Genomic DNA, 26396 nt, shown 5'->3' with positions numbered 1-26396 from the left:
AGAACAGTGTTTGTCAATGAAAGGATTTTGGGAAACATGACATTGCCAAGAAAGAGATAATAGTTTTAGGAGCTGGCTCTTGTCTGAATGCTCCAAAGAGCTCTCCAAAATAATCAGGTTCAAGAGGGTCTAAATTGTGTCTATGTAAGAGAGAAAACTGTTCAAAATAATTAAAATTAAATTAATGATGTAAACAAAAAAAAAAACTATTATTAAGGACTTCTGGGGGTAGGAAAATTAAGTTGCAGCAACACGAAACACAAAGTACCAGCAGTGCTGAAGAAAAAGGAACAATGGACATTTTGAAACAAAGCTATCCTTTTCTTCCACTTACTTCAGATTTATATGTCTCTTAAAAATGCATTAGAAAGCCAGACTGAATTCAGCTGTAAAAAAGATACCAGTAATGGAATTCATGTAGCTGTGCATATTTTCAAGAGGGAAATAATACACAGACCTGGGTAAGGGGCAGCATATTTACAAATCTCTGTATGGTGTCAATCAAAAAAAGACTAACGACACAGTATATAAACCAAAGCAAAAAAAAAAGATTTTAGCACAAATGAGATTTTTTTTTAATTGTTCTTCCAGTACACCAACCCAGCAGTTACATGGGGATCACAAAATTGCATATGCCCATTGAAGTATTAGCCAGGCTTAGAACTGTTTTGCTTCTGCAGTTAGACAAAATTTATGTACGCTGAGGATGTTGGATGAATCTAGCACTTAGTTTTATCATGCAAATTTAAAAAAGAACATTTGAAGAATTTTTCTTTAAAGATGACAAAGAGGCAGCTAAGAAAGAAAAGGGTAAAATGAAACTTTCTTTAGTTCCTTTTTTATCATTGATATAGAAAACTGTCTTATATCACCGATTATACACTAATAATTGTTATGAGCCTGGTCCCTTGGGAAGACAGAAAGACTTAAATCTAAGAATGATTTAGGACCACTGACCATCGGGCTATCAGAAACACATATCCAACAGAGAAGGAAAATACATGCTAGGAGGAGAGTATGTACTAGTTGCAGTGATAGTGAAATCTCAATGGAGATTCTTATCTTTCAGGAGAGTAAGCAATAACATGCAAGTAAAAGCGCAGTATATCTCTAAGTACTGTCCCGAGGACCTATCTGTGGCTTTATTAATAGTATAATTATAACTGGTACAAATATCCTGGTTTATACTGTGTTTTATCTTCTACTTGGTATTTAACGTACAAGTCCTGTTTTTTATTGGGATTATTATGACAAAAAGATATTAAATGTAAGTAACTGGCTCTCTTCCCCCCCCGGTAAAAGAACGCTCTCCTTTCTCACCTTAAGTCTAAGATCTACTTACTTTTCATGTATAACTTTCTCAGTGTCTTCCCACAGAGAGTCTAAGAGATTTATCTCTTTGTCAATCTCAGGAGCAAGTGTAATATCTTTTTGGGCTATTTGTTTTGCTTTGTCCCTGAGCCACTGGAGTTCATGCTGGTGAGAATTCAGTTCTTCATCTAACTGGGTAAAGATCCTCAATCTGCAAGTTAAAAGGCAGCTTTTGAGTTTACTTATCTTCACTTTTCCCCCCCCCCCACAAGAGAAAAGAGGAGAAATGAAGAAGGAAACAGTTGCTGTTAGAGTTACTGTTAGATAAAAGGAACTTTATGCACATTTCCTACAATATCTTCCGAAGAAACATGTTATCTGTATTTTTTTCTGCTACAGCTGGGCTCAGAATGTGATTTTTCTGATACATATACAGCTATACAATTATACAGATATCTTCACCTCACACAGTGACTTGGAAATATACTCAACTATTTAGATTAATACTTTATTATAGTAAGTGTTTTCAAGTCCTTCAGCACATGTACAGGCTTCAATTCTGTAAGAATAGACATGTTATATGGGTTTTCTAATAGATGTTTGGAGCTTGGATTCATTCAGACAAAGTAAATTTCGGAGACAAAGATTTTCTTGACTGTTCTTTTATATTGAAAAATAAGTGGGACTTGCATATTCTCCCTCCCTCCAAACAGCTTGCTCACAAAATTTTATTAAGTGGATATATGGTCTCATATGTGCCTGGCAAGAAATAAGGTACCCAGGCAGAAAACTCACACATGCCTCCAATACATTACAAGAAGTCTAGAGACTGCAAGCAAATGAAGAAGAGCCCATCTCAAGCATTAATACTGTTTTTACCTTTGCTGGAGGGCTTGTAGCGTGGCTTCCTTCAGGCCCTCCTTGTCAGCCTTTTCCTCAGTGTCTTCAATACTCTTCAGTAGCTGTTCTCTGTGTTCCATGAAAGATCTTCTCAAGGCTCCAAGAGCTTCTGCCTCACTCTGTTTGGTTCCCAGCAGGTTTTGAACAGTCTCCAGTTCCAAGTACAGATTATCCACCACAGCCCTGCAGGAGGTCCTCTGCTCAGAAATGCTGTGTTTTAGATGATACTGAGCCTTAGTAAGGGAACCATCCAAACTGATGGCAACAGATTCCAGTTTGTTAAGATCTTGAATAACACCGTTGAGTTCCTTCTCCAGTATTTCAGATTTAGCTTTATCCATATTCCCTGTTTTCTCCACTGTCTGCCTCAGCTGGTGGAGCACTCCCGATGCAGCACTATGGAGCTCCAGGAATACCTGCAGCTGATCCAGAGCCTCTTTTCTTTGGCAAGTTATTTGACTTGCCTCCTGGAAGATCTGAAAGCAATCTTCAGTCTTTCCCTGTAACATCTGCTGGTCCTCTGGGCAGCTGAAAGAACATAATTTATCTACATGTTCCTTCAGACTTCGTAACTGCTGTTTCTCACTTTCAACCTCCACTGAGTGGTTCTATGGGAAAGAAAGAAAATAGAGCTGGACTTCTTGTTCCAATCAAAAGCACAGGAAACATTTTAGTACTAAACTTACCAGCAAAATAAGTTCTACAGAGGGGTTTTCAGTAAGAACACTTCAGTGCTACAACTTCACTTTAAACTGGTCAAATAAGGGAAATCTGAATGCGACTGCAACAGCGTGTCAGTTTTCAAACAAATAAATGACCTCATGGTAGTTTTAGATTAATATTTAGCTGAATACACTGTACAATTTCTCTGTCTTTAATATTTACATCCAAAAGCTTACCTTATTATGAGATGCAGCTAGTTGTTGGTCAGCTGTGTTTATCTCTGAAGTGGCTTGTAGTTCAGCAAGAAACTGCTTAATCCACTCTGAAAACCTGAGCAGGAGCTCATCGAACTGCCCACGCTCAGCAACAAGAAATTGAAGGAAGCTGATCCTGTAGGACGTCAGATGTAAATATGAAAGCACTTGATGTAAATTAATCACATCCCATAATCAAAACCACAGCTGACTGCATTAAAATCAATGCCAGGTGGAAGGAAACATTCATTTATGTCACAAATGTGATGACTGCTGTGTTGATTTCTTAACTGGAGAACAACATAAAGCCTGAAAGCACATTTGGCTCTTTCCTGTTTCCACCGTTTTATTCATATCAGCTGTTAGAAGTGCCCCGAACAATCAAGGTATGCTCCCCAACTTTCCTTCATGGGGATGGTCCCAGTGAAGAGAATGATACTGATGGAAGCTAAACATCAATTTTCAGACATAACGATTCTGTTTGCCCGATCATCTGCAACACTGCATGTGAGGTTGAACACGGCATGCCCAGCTTCCACTGAAGGAAGTGAGGGTCAAATCTGCTCAGAGGAACACAGTTCAAAGGAGGAATGCATCCAGAGGAGTACTTAGCACCTAGCAGAACTAAGCTTCTAAACCTTGACCTTAAAAAGGGCCTTGTCATCTACCTTCCTGTTTCCCTCAGAAATTTCTCTACATAATTTACAACAAGAAATGCTATGTAGAAGATCATTACATTGTAAAACAATCATATTAATAAAGCACCTAGAAGATGATGTCATTGACCAGGGTCTATTATTTAAGCTCGTTTACAAATAGTAAAATATGTATGTTCATCACCAAAACAATTGAAATCTAAATATATGGTAACACACAGTTTCAAAAAAGGAGGCAGTGTTCCTGAGCCTAACACGAGCCAGCAGCCTAACAACTGAGCATTTATAGTATTTATTGCAAATTAAAACTTTGAAGTGGGTTTAAAAAGACCATAGTGTGGCTTTGTGCAAGATAAAGCACGTAACTGAAAAAATGAAAAGCTGGTATTACAGCTTTTGGAAGTAACTTGGGAAGGTACTTAGGAAATGCAAAATTATCTTCATTTGCTGCCCCGGGCTCCTTCAAACAGAAATCTTCTATCAAAAAAATAGGGAGAGGTTATGCCAAAAAGACATGATAAATCTGTGGGATTCCCCACACCTCGTTCCTGGGAGTTCAGGGTTCAATGTGAATCATAAACCTTTGTTTTCTTAATGGTAATACGGTAAAAAACTATGTTTCAGGCTTGGGATTCCTCATCTAGATGTTGGTTACTTTCATTTAACATGTAAAAAACATTCTGAAGCACAAACCTTTTATCAACAGTTTGTGGTAAAGCGTTCCACCTCTCATCCAGCTCTTCAAATTTTTCTTTTATTGTTTTCATACACTGTTTGGAAGCTGTTGGGAGTAGTGACTCATTTAACTGTAATAGGTTCGCATACACTGGAGCATGGGACTCAATATCTGCTTGCAAATCCTGGGAAAACAATGGAATGTACAGCCTTCAGATTAAATATGGCATCATTTTATGTAAAATAACAAAAATAAAAATCAGCTAGGGATTTCCAGTACACCACTTTGAGACAAGTGAATGAGCACAGTCAAATCCCTGGAGGAATTGAGGTCTATTGGGACAAGCAGATACTCAACACCTGTCAGGCAGCTAAATCTGTAACTGTCATTCAGCAAGGATTCATCAAGGTGTTTTTTTTTCCTCCTTTAGGACAAAACGTGACCTTTCCACACAGCTTTACTGTATGATGAAAGTGGGCAAAATCAAGACTAAGTTTTGCAACGTATTTTGTGTGCAGCAATAGCATCGTGAGGAAATGTTGCAAATTGGCCCAAACAAAAAACCAAAACTCAAAATAATTTTCCTTCTCTTCAGAAATTATGGGCTCATTGGCTTCATGGAGGGTGTAAAAGGTGCTACATTTGTCCAATTGCTTCATATTAATCTAAGAACAAATGGCAAAAATTCCAAGGGAATGCATACATTAGAATAGGATTAAAAACTTGTGTCTAAAAGAAAAAATCAGAAATCAGACTTTCACTGTGTGTTCAAAACCTTTCAGCATTTTATGATCTGAGCAACTTTCCTCACATGCAAAAAAATGAAAGTAGCATTGTGTAGCAATGTAATTTCTCTAGAGAAGGGATCCTCTGGCAGGAAGACCAATATCCTTCCTTGACAGATAATAGAATATACCAGGGCATTATTTTTTCTTGAGCCGGCATATTATATTTGCAAATAACATTTTCCCGTCTTTGTTAAATAACAGCAGCAATAATGTAATACTTCCCCAGGACATTTCCAAAGCCTCGAATCAAGAGACTTGTCAGACTACCATTGAGCACATCCATCCTTTAAAAGACACAGAAACAAACCAGGAGATGCAGGGGGACAATCTTTCCTTTGAAACGTACCTGCAGTGACTGCAGTTCACCTTCCAGTTTAACTCTGTCAGCAGAAACATACTGCTCTGAAGGCCTGGCTGTAGCTTCACACCCCTCCAGCCAGGTCAGGAAGGCAGACAGCTCCTTCTCCTGCCTAAGAAAATCACAACGTAGAGTTACCAACTCAAGTTGTCCCCATGGTCTAAGGCACTGAGGTCTCTGGTGTCCATCATAACAGCTGTGAGAGTCTACTCACTTCTGCCACTGAGCCAGAAGAGTCTCTAATAAGGCCTGTTTCTCTTTAGCCTTTTCTAGCACCTTTTCATATTTCTGCTGTAATGCTGTAACCTCCTGAGCAGCTTTTTCTTTGTTGGCCACCTTTCGGGCACAGGCTGAGAGAGAGGCCAGAGTGTTGCTCAGTTTTTCCACAGTGTGACAAAGGTCCTAATGAACATGCAAAAGAAACAGAAGTCAGACACATAAACAACAGAGCTATGGTAACGACGGTGGGAAAAATTCTGTACTTCTACTCGAAGTCTGAAGCAATGTTACATCCACCAGATCATGAAGCCACCGCATAGCTTACATTTTGCTCAGATCTATCCTCGGTACACACGTCCCGAGCATATCAATCAACTAGGTTGTAGTGGGGAAAGACTTTCCTAAGAACAGCATTAAAGAAGAAAGTCAGCAACAAAAGGGTCAGATCTTCTGAATGGGCATGCGACACAGCATGGTCATGTAGGACAAAGCTCCAAATTCCGTAACATGTGTCTAAAGTTGCTCTAATTTATAGATATACAGTAAATACAAAAGCTCACTCCGACATGTGAGGACTGCCGGACTTGCAGCTCATGTCATGACATAGGAGATGTAGGGAACAGTTACTGTGAACTTCCGTCAGCATTAGCTAAAGCTCTTTTTCATCAAAATGGCATCTGATGTTGAGTGGACTTTCCAGAGTTGCCATTTCTAGAGAGCTGGGAAACTTGTCCATATGAAAACGATTGAAATGTAGTACAATGAGTTAGAAAAGCACGAAATGAAATAGATTTAAGACCACTAAAGTTACAAACCACAGGTGTGCAATAACAACAACAGTGGTAATAGTTATAATTACAGTCATGAAAGAAATCAGATATAGGAGGAGATGTGAATTATACAGCAACAAGCTGATGATGTTTAAACTAAATAATAAAAAATAATTTCACATTAAGGCACTGAATTATTATGATCCCGTAGGCAGGACAATAGTTTACAATACCATACTCAGCATATCCATAATGTTTAAAAGCCAATAACAATGATTGCATGTGCTGTCTGAATAAATTCTCTATATGCAAAATATTTTTCCTTCACAATTATCAAGCTTTTTTGAAGATGACAGGCCAGGTCTTCCTTGCATACAGCCTTTGCAAGTAGTTACCACTAAGTTCAGAGGAAATTATATCTATTTTACTGCAAGAACAATATGACTAATAGTTTTTACAATATTTTCTTAGAAAGAAAGATAATAATGATTGTGAGAAGGACACATCACAAACTTATACACACAAGACAAAAATGCTACACCAAATTCCCTGAGATTCGGAGTTTTTTGTAGTTTGAATACGAATTCAGTGTTTGTTTTCCTTTTGTAATGGACTGAAGCAAATACCCAAACACCCATGGATTTCTGGCATCACAGATAAAAGTTTGTCAGTTCAAGCTTTGTCTAGTCTCTACATTGTCCAGGAAAAACTATCTACAAGGAGATTTTTTTTTTTTTTTTTTTTTTACATCACGATTCTCTATACCAAGACCCAAGTTTCATGAAAGTCCTCGAGGAAAAATGTCTAACAGACATGTTTCTTATCTTCGATTTCTCATAATGTTTTAGATGTATGACATTAAAAACAGGAACATGAAGGATTAGGTCATACTTTTAAGCTTTGCTTTCTCTAGCCTGGGGAAAAAACTCTCCAAGCCTGCCCGAAATGGCGAGAAGAAACAGCTGAGGAAGCCCACCTACGCCTGCCCGGGGGCTGCCCACCCCGAGAGGCAGCCCTGGGCTCCTCCCGCCTCCAGCCCGGGCTGCGTGGCACCAGGCAGCCCCCGCTCTGGAGCTCATGGGCATTTCTGTGAGGAGGTCAGTGTGGCACCATTTCCCTGGATTCGGTGGCAGGAACCGCTGGCCGGATGCTCACCGTGCAATCCTGAAGGGCTGCGTATGTGGCTGTTGCTGAAGAGCATGATGTGAGAGGCTTGGTTAGCTCAGCTTCAAATTCAGACACTGCCCGCTGCACCTGTGAAGAAAGGGCAAAGCAGAGATCTAAAACCACCAGGAAATACATAAATGATGCATTAAACAACATCTTTTAAATATGTAGTGCTAAGAGAATATTATATCCTAAGCCTTTGTAGTGCTGAGTGCCTTTTGAATTTAAAAGGTGCTGACTGCGCTCAGCTCCTTGTGAATGGGGCAATAATAATATTTAAATTGTTTTCCTTTTGACCTGCTAACAACCCAAGACTGAAGTTAAAGTGTTTATAAGAAGTATGGATGTGGTTTATTAGTGCAATATCCAGGGGAATCACTTAGGTTTTCTAAAAGACAGCGTAATTTTTTGAGTGTGTGTATTTTAGTGTCTTCCTGAACCTGCCTTTTAAGACATTCAAAGCAGAAATTTACGTATGGAGGTCTTGCGATTACCTTACAAATCTACTGATATATTCTACTCTATCTTATTATAATAGGCATTTGATATTCAGTTTTCAAAAAATAAAGAGTAATTCTATAAATTGCTGCAAATAACCCATTAGATTTTGCATTGTCTACCTGTTTAAGACTTTCTTCATATTTCTGCTGTGCTGATGCATTCCCTGTGATTGTCCCTTCCAGTCTCTGTGCGTGATCTCTTAGCTCTTCCCAGTACCTTTTGACCTGAGTCAGTTTGGCTTTAATATGTGCATATTCTCCAGAGGTAACAAACTGGGAAAAAGACTCGGCTTCCTCTTCTAGTTTTGAGATTCCAGTTGTTTTACCATCTATGTCTTTATTAATAACCTAAAATGTAAAGTAATAGTAAATAAAGAAGCACAACAGGTTTTTAATTATCAGAATAGTATTTTCTACTTCCTCCTTTTACCTGAGCTACTAATATTCTTCATTAAAAGGTAAATAAGAGGAGAGTTCATTGACTGCTTGAAATAACTACTTATAAAAATATTTAATATGTCCTGTAAATTCCCTATTTCTTCTTGAAACTAGCTCTGGAAAAGGTTTAAAAAAAACAGCCTGCCCTAAAACCAGTTTCTATGAAGAGGAATTAGAATTGCCTGGGGTGCATATTTTCATAAGCAGACAAGATGGTTCATATTTTAGCATCTCTTACAGCAAGCGAATACATAATTCTCTTAAAGATTCAAAATAAATACAAGGTGAAAAAGTAAGTGTATAACTGAAAATGATATTTGAAAAGAGATGAACCCTAACAGTTGATTACTTGTCTTTAATAAGGTGGGGTTTTTAATTTTCTAATTTAAAATTCTGTGGTATAATAAAGAATAAATTAAATCAGATGATGAGGTAGGGTGAGTGTGGCCTCAGGCAGGGGATTAAATAAAGAACCACATTACAGTATAAATAGGAAACCATGAAACAAGAGCGATAACGGCCTTTGGTACTTTTCAGCTGTCTTCTAGGTCAATTAGTAAATGCATAAAGGCAAACTAGCACTGGCTTTACATGTCATGCTTTGCATGACAGCAACTGTCTCCTATTTTTTTGCACTTGGTTTTATGGCAAATTAGAGGCAAACCTGAAAGCTACAACATCCAAGACAGAAACTTATGGTGTTTGACATTCAATGGATATTTATTCAATAAGCATCGGTGAACTTGGAAATAAGATTTTTTTCACAACAGAATTCTTTTAATTTCTGCTGATGTAGCATGTCCATGGAGCTCTTCTCAAAAGCAGTGAAAAACACTCATTGGGAAGGAACTGAAGGAGCCAAGAGTGCTCTTGAAATTGAAATAGGCAATAGCATTCTCAGATATAAAAATGTTTAGATACGTATGTATGTGACATCAGCCGAAAACTTTCCTGAAAATGCACCCTCAAAAGCATACAAAGTGCCCACCTTCTGCCATAATTGTGATAAAAGTATGGTATCTTGCTTGCTATTATAAAGCTCGGGAGTGGCTTACTGCAATCTTCAGAGTCTAGAATTAGCAGGGTGACAGTACAGTTAAAAATGTGGTGCTGTAAGCATTTATCATGTCACTTTATGCGATATATTCTGAATTAATTTGGATTATAAAATATCTTTTTTGCATGAGAATACAGTACTGCAGAAAAATACTGGATTTGCGGCCCTGAAGCTGAAACTATCTAACAATGCAGCAGATACAAGTGAGGCAGCGCTTTTCCACTCCCACGCTATTCTGTTAAATTCGCTCGGTTACATAAAAGAAGGTGGATAATTGAGGCCTTCAGACTCTGACTGAGTCTGCCAGCAGTGGTAACTACTTGTGATAACTGTCATTTTGTCCACCAGGAATTTCGGAGAAAGGTGTAGGTGGAAATCTGGCTCTGCTAAAGTCATCAGGGTTTTGCAATCAATGTCACCAAAGGTAGAATATTACCACTATGTATGATAACTCCATTCAGCTGACCCCAGGTCAGCTGAATTTTTTAATCTGGTCAGCCAAAGATATCAGGGAAAGATATACTTTTTTTGGTGTGTTTGCCTCATATTGCAATATCTTACTAATGTCTCGTACTGGAAATTAGGTACCGAGTATGCTGATAGTGTTGTGACACTGACTAACTCATCAGGAAACTCCCAACAAAACATAACAAATCCTTCAAAATCAGGCACAAAGCAGTGCTACTGAAGAAGACCTCCAGCTATGTCCACGTATCGGAGGTTAGATGATACATTTCACATGATCACAGTTCATAAAGCTGATTTGCGCATCTGAGTTACAATGAGGTACCCGAAGCTTTATCTGGAGGGTTTTCTCTGCTTTGTGTCCGTTCACTCAGATGTTTATAAAAATTACCTGCAGACCATTTTCTTTCTGTCATGATATTTAAATAAAGAAGGCTTGATTTGGCATTTTCAAAAACTTGCCATGCGGTGTAAAAATTACTGTTTATCTGCGTATAAAGCAATGAACAGCCTTTCTGGGAAATTGGCTTGAACGGACTCGTAGGGCTTCACTAGGCTCCATGTAGGCAGACAAGAGCTGTTGTCACACTGTAATGCAACATTAATATCATTTAATGCACTTACTTTCTATCTTAAACACTTGAATCGCATCTAGTAACTACTGAAAATTACAGCTACATGACAGTGTATGCCAGTGGAATAAATGCATATGTATCATTTCACAAGGAAACTGTTTTTGAATTGCTGTGGCAATGAAGCAAGAATTCAAGCATTGTTTTATTCTTCAATGATGAAATCAGGAGATTTTATTTATTCGGTGTATGTAAAGCTGTGATCAAATTAAGAACAGGAAAATCTGTTGATAAACTGTTTCTGTCACATGAAACAAGCACCTTACAGGATCCTGTGGAAATATTTAGTGTCAGTCTGGTCCATGACTGCAAGCAGCTGCACCCCTGTGCACTTTGTGAAGCGCAGGAGGGAAACAGAATAAAGAAAATGGCAGTGTGCACTGCATATTGAAAAACTCTCCCCCCAGAAACATGCAGTTTCAGAGAAGGTACGTTTTCATTTGTGGGAGGACATGAAGTCAGCCCTTGAAATGCAATGCTTGGAGACAATATGCACCACAGTTAGCAACTGAAAAAAGAAACTAAAGCATTGTGTATCTACAGGCATGTACACAGAATTTAAGACAGTGTAAATATAATTGCAATAAATGGTATCAAGGTTTGCAAGCTACCAAGAGCAATAGTTTCTTTATTATTTCAGCATAAAAGATACAGAAATCAAGTTATAACTCTAGCTTGCAAAATTAAAATCAAGTTCTATATCCACTAGCTGATGTATGTTTTAAAATAAAAAAGCTTTATACACCTTGTATTTATTTAGCTATTTTGTACACCACTTGAGATTACTCCAAAAATAAGAAGACTATAAATTAAATAATATTTTTAACCGTTTACACAATATACTCCATATATGTAAACTAAACACTAACAGAGAAGGCAGCTTTCCTTCAGTTTATGTAAAACCTTACTGCTTGGTATATTTGTGTACAAAGCGTGCCATCATTACCTCATGGTAGTTCTGAAATGTGTAAAATGTCTGTTCTCTCATTTGACTTCTAACAGATTGACAGATAAATGGACTTTTAATGCTAAACATAACAAGAACTAATCACCTTGATTTGGCTGATCTGCATGTCCAAAGGAGATGATGATATTTCCAAAGTTTCCAGTTCTTTTTCTTGTTCAGCTATCCAGATGGACAGAGCTTCAAAATTATTGCCAAAATGATCCCATTTGTTTTTCACCATTTCCATGCTTTTAATACTAAAATTAACCAAATTAATTAGAGAGAATAAACAGTTTAATATAATGAAGCTGCCCATATTCTTGCTAGAATAAAAATGTGATTTATCCAATCTACAGGAGGGTCATTTAAAAACTCCTGGTTTTAGAGGACCAAGTTGTGCATCTAAATTCAAACTTGGTTCTCTCTTAGACTGCACCAAAGTCAAACAATTATATTAGCCATAGTGGGGACACTGAGAGGTGAAACAGAGTACAGCTTCATTCATCAGCTGTACATCAAGAATCTCATCACAGCAAGAAGAGAAAGGAAAAGTAACACAAATATGATTTCTATGAAATAATACAGAATTAGGATTATATCAGATACCTAAAAATTGAGATAACTGAGTGCATAGATGTTAGTCGCTAGAACAGAATGATTAAAACCAGTGTATTGTGGATGTACATATATTCAATGCTTGACCACTTTATTAAACTTGTTTTTTTGTAACAGCAATCTGCCCATTTTATAGGAAGTTTGTGTTTTCTCAGGCAATGATTTCATATCAAGCCAAAGAATCAACAACAGATACGACTTAACTACCTCAAAGTTAATAAACTTATATTCTTTGAAACATACAGTAAGGTATGTTAAACAGAGACAGATTATGACTGATTCTTGTATATATTGGCTAGCAAACAAAGCACCCTTTTGTCACAAGAAAGAAGTCTAAGGCCCTTATAAGGTCTGACAGCATTAACTTCCAGTATACAAGTTTCTGCTCCTTTCAAGTAATTTTAAAGAACCCACTGCTAATGTAGGCCCAACACACAGCTTGCAAAAGCTTGCGTTTTCTGTTTCACTGAAAATATTAAAATTTCATCAGAAAAGTTTGAATATTACAAAATTGCAAAATACATTTTCCTTTTAAATACAGCCTTAAAAACCATTCCATGTTAAAAAGTTTTTGTTTTATTTTCTTTTCTTCCTCCTTATTAAAGGTAAAGAAAGCTTTAAGAAAGCATGTAGTCTAAAAATGTAAAAACTGGCCTTTTTATTTTTTAATCTATTTTCAAAATGAAAAAAAAAAAAATTAGCAATGTCAACAGCCATTTATTGATAAGAGTGTTTCCAAACTCAAGTTATTTGCAGGAAAATAAAGTGCAAAAGTATTTCACTCAAGTCCAGCCCAGGAAAATACAGCTGGAAATCAGAATCAAGGGACTAAATCAGTGTCTCAAAATCCTTCACCTTTGTACCTGCCTCCCTTATAATTGTAAGAAAGCCACAGATTTTAAAGAATATAGTCCCAAACTCACTGCACAGCTACGCATGTTCTCCTTGGAAAACACATGTGCTAAAGTTTGCTCTGTAGCTCACTATCGAGAGCTGCTCAAATTTTCTTTCCTTTTCCTGTTCATTGGCATAGTATGTACCATATGTATCTGGAATACCTTCACTTTACTCCGCCAAGATTTTTATTGATGATGCGAGTTACAACATAACCCTTATGCACTGATTATATGTTCTGTAGATTCACTATAGAGAGTTGTATATATTTGCATCTTTTGAAGAAGGGATTTATTTTTTTATTATCTGTCACAGTACCATAGACATTCTGTACAATCCATACATTCAACTAAAACTTATTTCATATCTACTTTGAAAAGGGATATCAATGATGGCTTTCATTTAAAAATAGGTGATATATTTAAAAAGTTAATATACACTGTTGGAAGGATGAATTTCTTGAATTGAAAAATCACACTAGTTTTCTCTCTAATATTGGAGAAAACAATATATAAAGTGAAGTATTCAGTAAGATAGGGTAGGATTTGACTGGAAATTACTGTAATACTTCATACTGGAGAAAGTGTTATGTAAAAAAATTAGACTATCAATAATCAGAAAGTTACATCTGCTGCAGAGGCTAGTTATTCTGTTTAAAGCTATTCTTTTACATCAGGAAGAAAGTGGCACCAAATTAAAGTCAGCTTAGCATGATGATGGTCAACAGGTGTAAAAACCCAATAATGTGGGCAACGCCCTTCGTTCATATTCAGATGGAGGTGGTGGTACCTGCTTGAACTTACATGGCAAATTATTCTATGTAGTAATTGCAGTAAGACAACATAGAATTGTCACATATATGCATGACTTGTGTGTCAGATATAACATATGCAAAAATAATTTCATACATACATACAAATGTAGGTATATATAGGTAAAATGTGAGTGTATGTAGATAAAATGTGAATAGCAACAGCTGAAGTTGAACTTGAGTAACTTGAGTTCAATAACTTAGTTACTCACTTGAGAAAATGGCTGAAAATTGTACAAATACAAAACGCTACAAATATTTACAGGATTTAATAACATTTTCTTGGAGTTTGAGCTTTCAATTTTTAAACAAAATTTGGCAAATGATGCCTTTGTTATTTGCAGCAGCAGAAGCAGCTTTTGATATAGCCCATGAAATAATGTCTGGGCATTCAGCTAAGATGAAGGCACTTCTTGACATTCCTATGGAGAAAGTGGAATACTGAAAAGCAAGGCAAATATGGTAAATGTGCTGTTCTCATACTTGCACTGAGATTTTACTTTCTAAAAAAGCATCCCAAGAATGAGTTTAATCATCCCTTCTTCACAAGACTGGGGCTTTAATGTAAGTGATGGGTTGAATGTAACTAACAGTAGTTTTATAAACTACGTATTATTAAACAAAGATTTTGTTTATTTGCACACACTCTTTTGACATATTTGCTACTATAACCTGGTTACTATGCCACGGCAAGCTGTAAATGACGGAGCTGATGAGACAACACAAAATGCTGACAAGGTATTCTAGAGATCTGATACAATCTTATAGTGGAGAGTAAATATTAGGACTTGTTAAGAACATACTCTTCTTCAAGAGTAACTTCCACTTTTTTCACTTGTTCTTGGATTGACTTTGCCTGCTGTTGAAGGGACTGCTTGTTCTTTGAACCAAGCTGTATCTCAGAAGAATTCTTCACCAGTTTCTTAGCCTGAACTGCCATTGCTTCAGTCTGTTTAGAAAGTTCCTGTAAGAATGCAAGACACGTTAATACAACCATAAACCATTTCATATAGTTACACAAAAAGTATTTTTCCTCAGTGTTTGTGGTTAGAAAAAGTACCTGTGTCCTATATGTACATTTTGAATGTGTAAATACATAAAAACAACCTCTGAAGAAAGTTATTTTCATGTTGCATTTAAGAAATGTTCATTTGAACAAACTAGCTTGAATAAAATTTAGCAAGGGAAGCTATATGTCCAAAAGTTTTTAACTCAACAAATCAAAATTTCTTCTATAGCTCTTCAAGAAATGTATTTGCATCCTTATTTAATCTTTAGATCCTAACATTTTCAGACAGGATTTTGCAGTATACTGTATCTTGTAATCTCACTTTGTTTAACAACTATTTTCTGTCACACATGGTAAACACATACAACAGAACAATGGATGCTGAGCATAACCAAGATATGTATAATTTAGTATCAGATTAATCAAAGGGTAAGAATGGCACGAGAAGCATGGCATTTAGCCAATCACTACTATTACTTTTGTATTAGTAAATAAAATGAGATGGGATAATTCTGTGTTATTATGGGCATGTGGCAGTTTATGGCTTATGTCCATATCATAGAAGTCTCTCGTTTTCCTCCTGAGGGCTAAAAGAGTGCTAGTTGGCACAGACCACGTCACCTTGCCAAAGAGCACACTATTGATGTTGATACGCCTGTGCTTTACATTGTTTAGCTTAGCAGTATAGATGATTACCGAGCATAAAATGGGTAATCCTCAAAATCATTATACAGGCACTTTAGATGCACATTTTGAGTAATACTCCATGATCTTTTCATAAAATAATTTTTTTACCTCTAAACAGTTTAGACAGTCTCTAATCTGTATAGGCAATTTGCACAGATATTAACAGGAAACCATGCAAAGACTGAAGACAACATTCTGACTACATATAAATGAGCAAGGCAGAAAGGTGTCTCAGTTCCTGTATTTCACACAACAAATACCTTTGTCTGATCCAGTTCTGAGGAGAGGCTCTCTAAACTGCTAAAGTTTAAGATACGTTCAAGTGCAGAGCTTGCTTGATTGAGATATTTTACTACTGTTTCTTTGTCCCTTTCAAACTGCTCCCATTTATTTATTGTGACCTACAAAAACAAACAAACCCAAAATAGGAACACAAAGACAACAAGATCAAAGGGGAGAAAAAAAGAATTTTATTATACGTTAATGAAAAAAGGAAAAAGAGAAAGACCTGACATAAAATTAAACAATTTCTCCTGAAATGCCACTTACTCTACAGATGAAACTGTTCTGATCCCAATAAAAGAAAAGTTTTCCCTTGAATTTTCACTGATTCATACTGTGCTGTGCAAAAAAGCAGTGCTCTCTAAGGTGTCAGCAATATTTAAATCTTATATTTGAATGTCCTATGAGAAGTCTGAAGTAATAAATGCAGATGCTTATGGTGACAGGTAGTCAACAATATCTAAGGATTGTTCAAGTTCTCTAATGAAATAAATTACAGTAAAACGGTAGAAGAAAAACCCTACTCACAGGAAACTCACACATAGGAATCCATTCTTTTCTGAGAATATAAAATTTTGATTAACAAACAGCATTTAATTACCAGTCACAAGAATTATGACAGTAAAAACAAATATTTCTCGATTCTGCAGTAAAAGCAAGGCTTTAGAAAAAAGATGTTTCAATAATAAATTCTTACATTAAGAAGTTATTTGAGCTCTATCAATCATGTTTTTCATCTTATGTTTTATTATGGGAAATAGTTTTGATGACTTTAAACATTTGTGTGAAATAGTGGACAGCTGGTTTATCATGCTGCTTAGAGAAATGTAAAGGACAACTCAGATACAGGTGCAAGAAGCTATAAACTCTAATCCCAGTTTAGTCAGTAGTTAGTTATACAACCCGGAGCAATCCATTTAATTTTTCTGTGACTTTTTTCTTCGTTCTTTAAATTTAGGATGACAGCATGTATTTTACACAGTAGTTGTAAGGATTATATTTGCACAACTTCAGGTGTTATTAATCTAATATCCAGCCTAAAGACTCTCAATTAAAGGGCAACGTCATCTTTACAAACCAGGGGAGACAGCCCATCTAAAAATAATTCACAGAAAAGTTATTTAAAGTATCTTTTATGACTGAGTAGTTGGTACTTTTAAACACTTCCAAACAAAGTGCTGTTTCTTTATTAATTAAGAGGTATCCAGCAGCTTCAATAAGTTTTTGTGGAGGTACTGATCATGAAAACCCCAAGGACCAAGATTCAGAGGTGAGAAAGTAAGGTCATACTTTTTACATTTAAAAAAATGCGTTTTTACTAAGTTAAAAAAAAAAAAAGAAAGCCCAGGTTTTTATTTCTACTTGCAAAGGACCCACCTGCAGTTGCTCTTCACGTTTCTCCATAGTCTGCTGCATGTTCTCTAATGTTCCTTCCAACTTTTGTAAATCATTTTGCATTGTGCTGGGCAGTCCACCTTCAATCTGCAACTGTTTCGCTTGGGAAATCTGCTGTTGCACATCTTGCCTCTTTGCACGGAGTCTCCTTGTCCTTTGCTAAAAGGATTAATCCGACAGGAATAATTAGACTTTTTAGCTCCTTTGGGAAACTGGCCCAATGAAACCCCCTTTTGCTTTTGCAGGGCTATGCAATGAGAATAACAGACAAAAGGATAAACCGTGGCAAGTATTGAGAGTCTTACATATGCATCAAGTATGTGACTTGGGTTCCAAAATGTGTATACAGCTTTTGTGGCATACAAATGGGAGAGAAAGAGTGGCAGTACAGCCATTTATCCAAGCAGTTATATAATGCCTAAACATTGACAGTAAATTAGTCTTAGTCTTATATAGCTTTGAGCAGCCTCAAAGTTAAGTTCCCATATTTGGCCTTAAAACCCATGATTTGTGCTGTATGCAGCCTGCATGATTTATTATTACTGTAGCCCACAGATGTTTTGATCTATTATCAGTGCAAAAAAAGCTTCCTGTTCTACTCCTACAGACTGGAGGCCAGCCTGTCACTGCAGTAGCTACCTAGAGGAGGAGATGAGGCTAGCGGTACACCTCCCCTCCAGCATTTAGAGTTGGGGCCACATCTTGCTGAAGTCAAGAAATTTCCAAAACCAGGATCAGGCCAAATTTACCATGACTAAATCTGACATGCAAACTTTAAAAAGGTAAAAATAGAGAGACTACATATTTGCAGAAAACACACTTACCTAAAATTTCAAGTAAATTAAGCCTGTTTTTCAGGTGTTCTGTGCCCAAAAAGCCATGTGAAATAAAAGGATATTCAATAAAAGCTGAAAAATAAGCTCGTCTTTGGGCATTAAGATTTCAAAAATACCGAGTACTTTTTTAATTATAAGAAATCAATATTAGGCCATATGAGACCATTCCCTTTACAAGTCTTTCAAGTTTAAATATAAAGAGCTATGCTAATGGACATAACAAAATTCAGTAATTACATACATTCTACTTAAAAAAAAAAAAATCAAATATGGACATGAGTAATTGCCCTACCTGATGATGAAGTAGTAGTTGCTGAGCTTGTAATAAACTTTCTGTATCCAGGATCTTTTCAGCCTCTGCTTGGGCTTCTTTAGAGTTGTTGATTAATTCTTCAATTGCAATTTTAACTTCTTCTTTGTACTGGACGCAATCTCCAACAGTGCCTAATGTCTTTTCAATCTACAAATACAGATAACTTTAAGTATTTCATGTTGAAAGGCACATCTATATTTTAAGGGCACATTTATAGTTGGAATATTTTTCCAAAAATACAGTAAATTGTCTAAATTCAAACCATTTTTGCCTCCAGCATTCTTAAAAGACATCTTTAACTTTACATTGAAAGAGTGACCGTAGACTTAAAATGTGACCGGGGAGACCTTTGTCTTATTTAGAAATACTCCCTGTTATATTGCCATATGGTAAATACTTGTCTGTGAGAGCCACTTACTGGTGGTCACTTAGAAAACCCACGCTGTCCTCACCCTTGCAAGCTGACCCAGATTCCGAAACACCTGCACTATTCAACTCACAAAAATCTTGCTGCTTTTTGGGACCTCTAAAGCAATGCCCTGGTGAATCACAAATACATTAAAATGCCCTGTTACCTTGGTTTTATGGACCACAATATGCATGTGGTGCAATATACAGTCTCAGTTTGCAGAATTTTATAAAGAAAAACATATACCTATTCAACATATTAGAAAGTTCTTCCCTCTTTGCAATTCAGCTAATTACTTGTAGATGATTCTCAGTACAGGCTCTGTTCCTCAGACAGTCCCTGTGTTTTAAGGTTTTAATCATAAAGTATTCTAGAATTGAGAAACTCTTTTCTTTGCTTCCTCCCTCCCTTCCTTTCTTTCCAGTCCATATTCACTTTGGAGGGTCATTCAGATTCAAGCCATGATCTTTCCTGTTCTATAAATGTTTAGTCTTTACTCCCCCAAAAACATTGCTGAACTCTGGAAATAGCCAGTGTCAGACTTTGTCTAAACAGTCTCATCCATCTGATTAACAAGCTATAAATTTAGCTGTAAACGGTATTCAGACTTTTAAGAATCAGCAGTCTCTTAAGTATAGTATAAAGTGCCATTTAGGTTATGATTTTAGATTCAAAACAAGTTTAGATTCTCATTCTTATTTTCTTTTTATACCTTCATGAACCTGTGCTCCCCTTAGTTCTGACTTTTGGAGGAAAGAAAAAGCAAAAGTACTTCAATACAAAATAAAAAAAAAAAAGATATTATCCTAAAGTTTTTTCAGTCACTTGGAAATCAGAATGTTGGTTCCCCCAATTTTCCAAACACAGCTTTCACACCACAGAAGTTTAGAGAAGTTTCATTAAATACATGGAACTTCTATACATTTGGAACACCTACAAGGAATCCACAAGAATTGACATTAACAATGTAATTTGAAGCCTGAACTCTTTTTCTATCCTGAACTCTTTTTTTTACAAATGGATCTGTTATGCCTCCTAAGTGTAAGGTGTTCTAAGTTTCTCCTGATCTTTCTTTTTACTGTGAAAACTGTGAAGCGGTAAGTTACCTGAGATCCCACAGAACTCAAGGGTTCAGTGGATTCTAAGAGGTTTTGCTTACCAGTTAGGAACTTCCCATAGTTTCAGCAGTTACACTATCTTATTATCATTCAGACCTCAGAGAACTGCAGCCTTTTCCTGCAAATTCAGTGCATGATATACAAGCTTAATGATTTGAAACTACCTCACAGTAGCTCCTTTATTATTCCAGCATAAAAGATACATAAATGAAGATTAAAGTCAAATTCTATATCCACTAGCTGATGTACATCACAGTTTTGCCAATGTTCGCTAAGAACTGATTTTAGAAAACCATCTTTTGCCTCTCAAAATTCTGTCATTTTGATTCCAGAAACACTTACTATGATGCTTTCCAACCCTGGAAAGGGGAAAGATCCATTATAATAATATAAGTATTTTTTGCCTGCTACTTTCAAGGCTTTGCTACCCAGGGAGTACAAATCAGTCTTTCGTTGCCGAATGCTTGCAGCTTAATTAAAAAAACACAGGAGGGAACTTATACTTGTGAAGCCACGATTGATGTAATTTCATGTGACATTGTAAATGGTGAGTTCTTGTGTCTCTCATACTGTACCTCAGCCAGCAAATCGAGGAGTCCCTTGAAGTCACTGGAAAGCTTACAAAGCTCATCCTCTGTCTTTTTGGCCTCCAAATCAGGACATACTGCGGTCAAAACAGCAAGTCTAGATTTCAGCCAGCTGTGATTTTCTCCTTTCTTGTTAATATGCTTCCTAATTTCCTATGGAAGAATCAGAACGTATTTTCTTCAAATAAACAAAATATATTAGCACGTGACATTCATGGCATCAGTTCAAAGATTAGTAGTGTAAACATATTACCTTTGTTCTTATTTCCAAACACTATAAATACAGTATTTTTCTATTTGCATACCCTATCTGATTCCGTTCCAGTCAATGGCTAGGTTTTTACATTTTCTCCACAGACTTTACTCCACGACTACTTGTTAGACTGTTCTTTATAAGTAGTCGTGGAGTACTTTTTCCTCATAACCTACATTTTTACCTACAGATAGATAAATGTAGATATGACATATATATTTTACATATATTGACCAAATTTCTTAGTTACTATTTAAATCTTAAATGCTGACTTACCCAAACATAAAATTTCCTGTGACATTTTGTTTACTTTTTGTGTATTTTTTTTAAAATTGATTTTGTGTATTTTTTCCTATTTAAATACCTCCTTTTCCCCTCTTTTCACCCCGTAGTTCATTTATATCTTTGTGGCAGTTTTGAAAAGAGTTGCCGGCAGTGAAACTGCATGAGTAAATCAGACTTTTTGGAGCAGAAGCATCCATTAAGCTAAATGTCTATCTGCTTTATCAAGGTCATCCTAATTATGTTTCTCTGCAGTGCAAAGTTAGCCTCATAACCTGCTCGTGACTCACACAAACTCATACAGTATGTGACCTTCCTATTTTTTCTCCTAGTATGTGAAATAAAAAAAAAAAGAAATAAGGGTCAAGCTAGGTCACAAGTGACACATTAAATTATTGCCTAAAACTATTTTAATCAAACAACTCAGTCTTCATCTGTTCTACCACTTCTGTTACCAGTCACCAATGTAAAAGTGAATGGTAGAATATCTTTGCCTCCCCTGTTATACTACTGTAGAAGAGAAATTTTGTATAGAAGATTTCCCTAAATGTAAGACAGCAACTTGATCCTTCAAAAACCCTCAGTCCAGAAATTTTGGCTTTTCTTTGCACAGCACTGTTAACTGTGCACACAGCAGTATGAGGGGCGAGTATTTATTCTATATACTTCTATATTTTAGATGTTCTGCATATACAGGTAGAGGGACCCACCATTCTCTAAATTATTAAAAGTAGGAACTTTTGCCATACTTTGCTGCACGTGGAACTTTCTCCTGGTTTTTAAGAATACCAGGAATCTTTACTATGGTCTCCATAGTAAAACAGTTGCACTACTTCAGAATACAGTTTTTTCCAGAGTCCAGTAGCAATGACTGTAGCTTTGCAGAATATAAGCCAAGGGCTCACCCCTATGGATGCTTTACATTGCTTGTATTTGGCAGTATCATTAACACTTTCCTTTATCGTCTTTAGCTCTCTTTCTGTTGATGAAATCCAATTTGCCAATTCAGAAAATCTGCAATAAAACATCACATGATGCAACACAAGGAAAAAAGTTAGAAAAAAATTGCCACCACCAAATGGTAATCTCTTAAATTTAAGCCAAAAATTATAAAAAACTCAAAACCACACTATGCTTTGTGGAATTACTATGTAAAGTATGTTTTTCTATTTGAAGCTAACAACACAGTAGCATTCTTTACATGGTACTGATCTATGACAACATTTAGAGGAGTGACCATACATAAGGCTCTACGAGACCCAGATAGCAATTGAGCTGACACCTGTTCTTATAACCATTCCAGGCGTCCGAGTGCTCTGTTAGCTTTACGTATGTGCTATCTATCTGGGATTTGAGCTCCTTCAGGATTCGTTGGCTGCTTTCCAATGTAGCCCTCACTGGATCAGAAACTGGCAGTTTTTGGCACAGTTCTTCAATCCGTTGTAGCCTTTTCTCACACAGCTGGTAAGGTCCCTTGTCACCAAAGAACAACTGATGGGAGACAAAGCAGAAAATTCAATAAAAACATAAATTGGCAGAAATCACAATGCATATCTATATATTTTTTATATACTGTACTAAGCTCAAATGAAATTTTTGTTAGTCTCCAAGGATTGATCTGGTTTGGTTGTGCACAGTGTTTGGTGGCTTAAGAGTTGGTCAGACCTTCTGTTTATTATTGACATGGAAATGTATTTCTGTAAATGCCCACGTGGTGGCATATAATTCATACCATGTGTTCCTCGATCATCCTTTCATTGCTTTCTCTTGATAACACCTTGTTCTGTCGAGCTAGTTCAGCTTTGCACTCTTCTACTGTGACCAGGAACTTGCTTTTCTGTACTTCAATCTTCAAGTGGATCAAATGATATGGGGCTTCCATTTGAAGATCCTACACATCCACAGGGGCAATAAACAAGCACAGAGATAAAACACTGCTCCCATTACCTCAGTGTGATGTTACTACAAATAAATTACTAAAAACTGCTAATGTAGAGCGTATTCATTTAAGTATATAAAGCAACTCTGTTACCAATATCTCTTAGATATATCATAAGGTCCTAAGTTTTAGGGGAACACAATATGCATGCATAAGGCACGTGACAGAGACATCTTGATTCTTGGCAAGATATACAAAACATTTCCTGTATAAAATAATAAAGCAAATGATAATAGTGAAACTATATTCACAAGTACTTCCAGATGTTCCCACTTGCACGCTAGTAAGAAAGCACTCATCCATCACTCCAGCTTTGACCTGCAACATGCTGTAACAGGCAAAAAATTCCATAGCTTACTCAGCAATGTTTGTTCAGTTGTTAGAACCTTTGGCAGAAGATGCAATTTAAACTGATAGCCTGATCTCATACAAATTTGTTTTATTAAGTTTGGGAAAGTTACTGCAATCATCCAACATCAGCATAAAATAAGAAAAACTAGCACCTATTCTTAACAAATATTCTTAACATAGGTATCATTACAGATGTACGTAGGGGCAGAAATTAAGGTTTCATAATTAATTTCTCATATTTCCATTTAAGTGGACTTTTGGCCACTTAACAGGGCTTTCAAGAGGGTATTTGCAGGTGTAACTGTATCTAATGTTGTAAAATACATATTTTTTTCCAATTTTACAGAAAGCCGAATAAGACTTTTTTTTTTTAATTTTAAAATTTTTCAACATATAGGTAATGCAGAAACATTCCAAAGTTAAGACTTAAAATTTCCAGAGATATCATTCAATGTCACTAACCTTCCACTGCCTATGGAGTTTTCTCACAGCTTCCTGCAGGTTGTGTTGCTCTTGTTCTGGGAGGATGTCAGTAAGTTCATCGCATGCTTTCAGAAAGGCATTTAGGACTCTCTGATCCAACTGATTAAAGAATTCCTGAAGTTGAGGTGGAAAGTGAGAAGGTGAGAAGATGAAGCTGGTTATTGATATGCTAACCTGCCAACACGAAGTTCCCTAACACACTCTGTAAGTTTCAAGGTTACTTCTGCTGAATTGAAGAACTGAAGTTTGAGCTAAGGAAAGAACTATTTCTAGCTATTTAAAGTCCAGCAAACTAATTTATTCTTGGCCAGTATACTGAGATGGTATTTTAACAAGATTACATTTTCAAGCTACATGCGTAAGTAATGGTCATAATACAGACACAGATACCCATCTGAAAAGCAAAGCAGTGGATGTGTGAGACTGGCAAAATGTGGTGGCCTCACTCCCAATGGTTCTACTGGCAAAACCAACCCTAATTTCTAGGGAGTCTTCACTCTTCACCTTCCAGTTGCTTAAATTCATCAGTAAGAGGGGTGATCTTTTCTCCTTTTGTTTTTTCAATCTTAACTTTGGTTTGACCTGATCTGTATAACTTCTATATCCAAAAGAAGTCCACATAAATTTTAAAATTAAGTAGGCTTTTCACTTGTATGTCATGCACTCAAAGATTTCTATGAGGAAGGTCAGAGAATTTACTCACGCTATGTTTCCTGAGAAGTTCTTCAGGATTTCCTTTTTCTTTTAAGCAACAATTGGCAATCTGTATTACTTTCTCCAGTTCTGCTCTAGACTCCTCAAATTTCTTCATCAAACGGCTATTTGCTTCTATGTTTTTTCTCCAGTCACCAGCTTTCCTGACCATATTCTGAGTTATAAGCAAAGAAAATGAGCTGGCACTTTCTCACTGATTTTTATTAGCCCTTTTTTACCATGATCTTACAAAAAATGCATTTGATTGGTGTCACTCTTTCAAATATATGCTGTTCACAAGCCCTTCTCCCTTTCTTGCTCCCATTTTTCCAATTTTTAATACTTTAATACTTATATATAAGGCTCATGCTAATGTCATCCTTCATTCAAGTAAAACTGGGTACCTATCTAACATAGATGTCTCTGATACCTTCAGAATGCCTCTGCCATTTGGCTAGTGTTTCTTTCCTAAAGCCTGCTTTCAAATGTAAAGTGCCTGGTATGGCTCAAAGCTTGCCATTCTGTTTTTCCTAGTAGCAGGCTACCTCCTCCAACATGACTCTTCATGAAGGCGGTTTGACCTATGGATCCAGCCAGTTCCATGCTACAGGTCTTCTGACCTGGAGGAGGTTTGGACAATTATCACACTAGTAGGCCAGATAGGCAACCAGGTAGAAAGCTGCTTAAAAGAGACAGCAAATTTTGTGGTTTAGTTCCTACTCTGAAATCCTCGTTTTGAAACCTTAGCCATAGCTCTTCATTATTCTGCTTTGTAGTCTGTCCCAGTGTACTGCATTATCCAGTTTTACAATTCATAAGCAAGTAACAAAATTTGCCAGGAGAAATGAACATTTCACCAGTTCAACCACAGCAAGGTAATTCCAACACTGTTTACTAACCATACACTTTACCATCCTCACTGATTACAAACCTGAGTCTAAGGAATTGCAATGATTTTACCCAAGGTGGTAATCAAATCTGTAGTTCTGAACTTAAGCACCTTGCTAAGCCTTTTTAAAGGTTCCTGATAAAAAATTGTGTATAATAGTAGAATTATATAGGAATGTATTCTTTACATGAGAAAATGTCAGTTTCCAGATCCATAAATATTTTAACCCTGGGTATGCCACATTTTGTATGGTTATACCACGTTTCATATGTTTATTTTTTAACACAAAGAGAGATAAATCACCATCCATCTTTATAGAAACAGAATTTTTAACATGGTAAATTTACCAAGCTACAACTTGCTTCTGTTGCTATAAGCTAAACTTTAAGAATGATTTCTAAATTGTAAATCAAAACTCACTGATCTTTAAGTACAACCCACAAAATCCAACATAAATTTTGAAATCCACCTCTCAGAGTCAGCTCTTTACTGATAGGTAGTTTTCTGTAGCTTAAAATAGCTTTATAGTGAACAATAATTGCCTGAAAACAAATCTAATAAAACCCAAGATCCAGAGGTCTGATTTCAAGATAATGGCTAATTTCATGCTAGAGTGGGGCTAGACTGCGGCTGAATAGCCCCGAAAATGTCAACGTGGCTGATAACAATACAGAGCTTTATAGGTAAAGGGGGATTATAGCCCAAAGTAGACATCTTTACAATAACAAATGCAAATACAAGTTTGCAACT

At 36.4% G+C, this 26396-nt stretch overlaps 1 protein-coding gene across 1 annotated transcript in view; it reads right to left on the bottom strand.

Annotated features, from left to right (window-relative positions):
* LOC104622585 (nesprin-1-like) overlaps window positions 1-26396 on the bottom strand; it is a gene marked incomplete at both ends in the record, with an annotated part of 85750 nt that overhangs the window by 19755 nt on the left and 39599 nt on the right. The window contains 19 exons of the mRNA XM_010289419.1: window positions 1343-1522; window positions 2191-2819; window positions 3111-3264; window positions 4478-4644; window positions 5595-5718; window positions 5821-6008; window positions 7751-7849; window positions 8383-8610; window positions 11907-12057; window positions 14924-15084; window positions 16077-16217; window positions 17476-17652; window positions 18622-18789; window positions 20745-20909; window positions 22197-22305; window positions 22574-22782; window positions 23024-23182; window positions 24044-24178; window positions 24768-24932. Coding sequence (XP_010287721.1) covers window positions 1343-1522; window positions 2191-2819; window positions 3111-3264; window positions 4478-4644; window positions 5595-5718; window positions 5821-6008; window positions 7751-7849; window positions 8383-8610; window positions 11907-12057; window positions 14924-15084; window positions 16077-16217; window positions 17476-17652; window positions 18622-18789; window positions 20745-20909; window positions 22197-22305; window positions 22574-22782; window positions 23024-23182; window positions 24044-24178; window positions 24768-24932 — 3509 coding nt within the window. The remainder of the gene's footprint in view (window positions 1-1342; window positions 1523-2190; window positions 2820-3110; window positions 3265-4477; window positions 4645-5594; window positions 5719-5820; window positions 6009-7750; window positions 7850-8382; window positions 8611-11906; window positions 12058-14923; window positions 15085-16076; window positions 16218-17475; window positions 17653-18621; window positions 18790-20744; window positions 20910-22196; window positions 22306-22573; window positions 22783-23023; window positions 23183-24043; window positions 24179-24767; window positions 24933-26396) is intronic.

The sequence above is a fragment of the Phaethon lepturus genome, unplaced genomic scaffold (assembly GCF_000687285.1).
Source record: "Phaethon lepturus isolate BGI_N335 unplaced genomic scaffold, ASM68728v1 scaffold4466, whole genome shotgun sequence".
NCBI classification, from domain to species: Eukaryota; Metazoa; Chordata; class Aves; order Phaethontiformes; family Phaethontidae; genus Phaethon; species Phaethon lepturus.
Note: the sequence above shows the minus strand (reverse complement) of the source record. Positions and strands in the feature narration are given on the sequence as shown.